We start from the raw sequence: 3,150 nt of genomic DNA, 5'->3' as shown, positions 1-3,150 counted from the left end.
TAATATCACCAGCATATACTGTGAAATGCGAATCTATCTCTCAAGATGTTCCAGTACCATTTAAAGATTTGCGTGTTTGGTATACTTTATTTGGTCATTAGCTCTCTTTGGTCAGTTGTCTGAAATTTGAAAGGCTTTGAAAGATTTCCTCAATAGGGTTAATTTTATGCAGTTATTTTAATTAAAAGTAGGACAGTCAGCTTCTTATGTTGGTAATAGCAAACTTTAAAATAAATGACAAGTCGCATGTAGACTCCTGTTTTATTGACAGTCTGAGCTTCAGAACTGAGAAGGAAGAGACTGATGCAGCTATTTTTATATAGCCTGCATGAAGTTGTTGAATTTTGTTAAGGTAGGTCATCTGTCCTAACTATATCTGCTTTGCAAATTTTGTCTGGTTTGTGAGTCCTTATCTGCACTGAGACAACATGTTTTCCACCAGGGAGCTAAAATTTGTCCCAGAACAGTTGACGTAAATAGAAGGAGAGAGAGAGAAGAAATATTCGGGCAGTGTCAGCCCTGGTTAGAACTTAGAAGTGTGGTCTAATGGCTCAATTGTACAGTTTCTTGATCAAGTGTATTTGCATAAGAGAGGAATTTACACTGATATCAGTGCCTACTTAGTTAAATTGTAAGAGCACGTTTGATAAGTTTGAGCGGTATTTGTTAGGAGATTGAAGAAGCAATCTAATTTAAGAATTTATAATGAAGGAATTTAACACAACAGACAATAATTGAAAATCCTTGAAATTAAGTTAACAAAGAATTTGTTCTCCATACCCCATTCCTGTTTCCCTTTCTCACCTTTTTCCTTACCTGTCCATCACCTCCCTCTGGTGATCCTCATCCTTTCCTATCTTCCATGGTGCTCTACCCTCTCCTATCAGCTGCCCCCTCCTCCAGTTCTTTATCTCTATCACAATCAACTTCCCAGCTCTTTACATCACCCCCCCCTCCCTTTCACCTACCACCTTCTACTTCTTTCTCCCCTCTCCCCTCCTTCCTATTCTGATCTATCATCTTTTTTTCCCAGTCCTGGTGAAGGGTCTCCACTTGAAACATCAAAGTGGAGACCCTTCATCAGGACTGAACTACCTGCTGAGTTCCTTCATCATTTTGTGTGCATTGCCAAAGAATTTGAAATCAGCTTCAATTTCACAGCAGTATAAACATTGCGATGATTTTTAAATGACTATGTGATATGGAAGGTTTTAGCTTTTTGCCGGGTTGGTTCAGATGTGTTCAATGGAGATTCATCGATTTTACGCTTTCACCAAGATCTTTCCTTTTGACAGGTGCTGGAATATTGAAAATCAAGATTCTTGTATTAAATTAGGAACATATTTTTGTAATACCTGTATTTAATTTGGTTTAATGGCAACCATAATAACACACAGATACATTTACATAAGAGTCCTCTGTTACTAACAAAATTAAATCTTTGGTGTTGCACCTTTTGAATTTTTGTGAACATTTATTTTTCAAAACCTTTAGCTTCCTTCCTTTGAAAGTAAATTCCCATAATTTCAAACACACTGCTAATGAAATATTATTTTTACAGAATTCACGACTAATCAACTGAAGAAAATCAGAGTTCTTGGTAAAGATCTTCTCCAATCAAACAGCACCTGAATTAAGAACTTTATCATTTCCCTGCAATTCAAGGATTTTGATTATCAACGAGAGAAAAGAATGAATTTAACATATCTTGAAAATCCAGATGATATACAATACTGTTTTCAATTTGTTAACGCATCCTGTCCCAAAGTCACTAGGCCAATGGCACTCAAAGCAACCCTGTACATTTTTATTAGCTTTTCAATATTAATTTCCATATTTGGAAATCTGGTGGTGATCATTTCAGTTTTACATTTCAAGCAGCTACAGACACCCACCAATTATCTTGTATTATCTTTAGCATTTGTTGATTTCCTGGTTGGCTTTATAGTATTGCCTTATAGTATGATCAGGTCTATAGAAACATGTTGGTATTTTGGACATGTGTTTTGTAAAATTCATTCAATTCTTGATATTATGTTAACTATAGTTTCAATTTATAATATATGTTTTATTGCAGTTGATCGATACTATGCCATTTGTGACCCCTTTCTCTATTCTATAAAAATAACCCTGCCTGTGACAATTGTCACTGTTTCTTTAATCTGGCTATTTGCTATCTTTTATGGTCTTAGACTGATTTTGTCAGACTTCAGTAAAAAGTCATTAGATGATTATACACCTGCTGTGGCTTGCGAAGGCAGCTGCATCACATATGCTAAGTTTGAGGGGCATATAGATGCATTGATCATATTTTGTTTTCCCATTTCTATCATTCTGGGCATATACGTTAAAATATTTTTTGTGGTCAAATGTAAACATGGCAGAGTAATCGGAAGCATGCCAAGCAATAGTGATAACACAGAAGAAAACAATACTGGAAACTTATGTAAAAAGCAACAAATAGCTGTAAAAAATCAAAGTGCAATAATGGGAATTTTTACATTCTCCTGGCTGCCTTTCTATGTAAATAACATTTTTGATCCATATTTTAATTTTTTAATCCCAACAGCTTTAGGTGATGTAATTACTTGGTTTGGATTCTTTAATTCTACTTTGAACCCAATTCTTTATGCTTATTTATATCCATGGTATCGCAAAACACTCAAGCTTATGCTCTCTTGTGAGATATTTAGCTCGGATTCAGCTGCAATGGATTTCTTTTCAGAATAACTAAAGATGTTTGTCTTGGAATTGCACAAAATGATTAAAGCTCTTCATAGCCATTGTGTTTCAAACTCTCTTTATTTCCTTTCAGACAGTTGGGAACAGTCAAAGTCAAACGACTTTGTTTTAGAGATTGAATCACAAAATTGAGGCTTTCATTTTATTGCAATGCCAATGGAGATTTGTGATATCAAAGCTGTCATACTTCAGGGCTCCATCTGCCCATTCAGATAGATATATAAGGTCCCATGACATCATTTTAAAGAAGACCAAGAGATTTGCTCTGATATCCTTAAGTATCCTTCACTAGTCTTAGAAAATCTGCTGATTTTTTCATTGTCAAATCATTGCTTATGGGAACTTGCTGCTTACAAATTGGTGACAATTTGTCTTATATTCAAACAATGCTTTAGATTATCCACCCTG

General features: G+C 35.0%; 1 protein-coding gene across 1 annotated transcript; it reads left to right on the top strand.

Moving 5' to 3' along the window:
* Window positions 1-1,779: 1,779 nt before the first annotated feature.
* LOC134343106 (trace amine-associated receptor 13c-like) lies at window positions 1,780-2,730 on the top strand. Its single transcript, XM_063041994.1, has 2 exons — window positions 1,780-2,008; window positions 2,078-2,730. Exons 1-2 carry the CDS (start codon window positions 1,780-1,782, stop codon window positions 2,728-2,730), a joined length of 882 nt encoding a protein of 293 aa, XP_062898064.1.
* Window positions 2,731-3,150: the final 420 nt, after the last annotated feature.

The sequence above is a fragment of the Mobula hypostoma genome, chromosome 2 (assembly GCF_963921235.1).
Source record: "Mobula hypostoma chromosome 2, sMobHyp1.1, whole genome shotgun sequence".
NCBI lineage: Eukaryota > Metazoa > Chordata > Chondrichthyes > Myliobatiformes > Myliobatidae > Mobula > Mobula hypostoma.
Note: the sequence above shows the minus strand (reverse complement) of the source record. Positions and strands in the feature narration are given on the sequence as shown.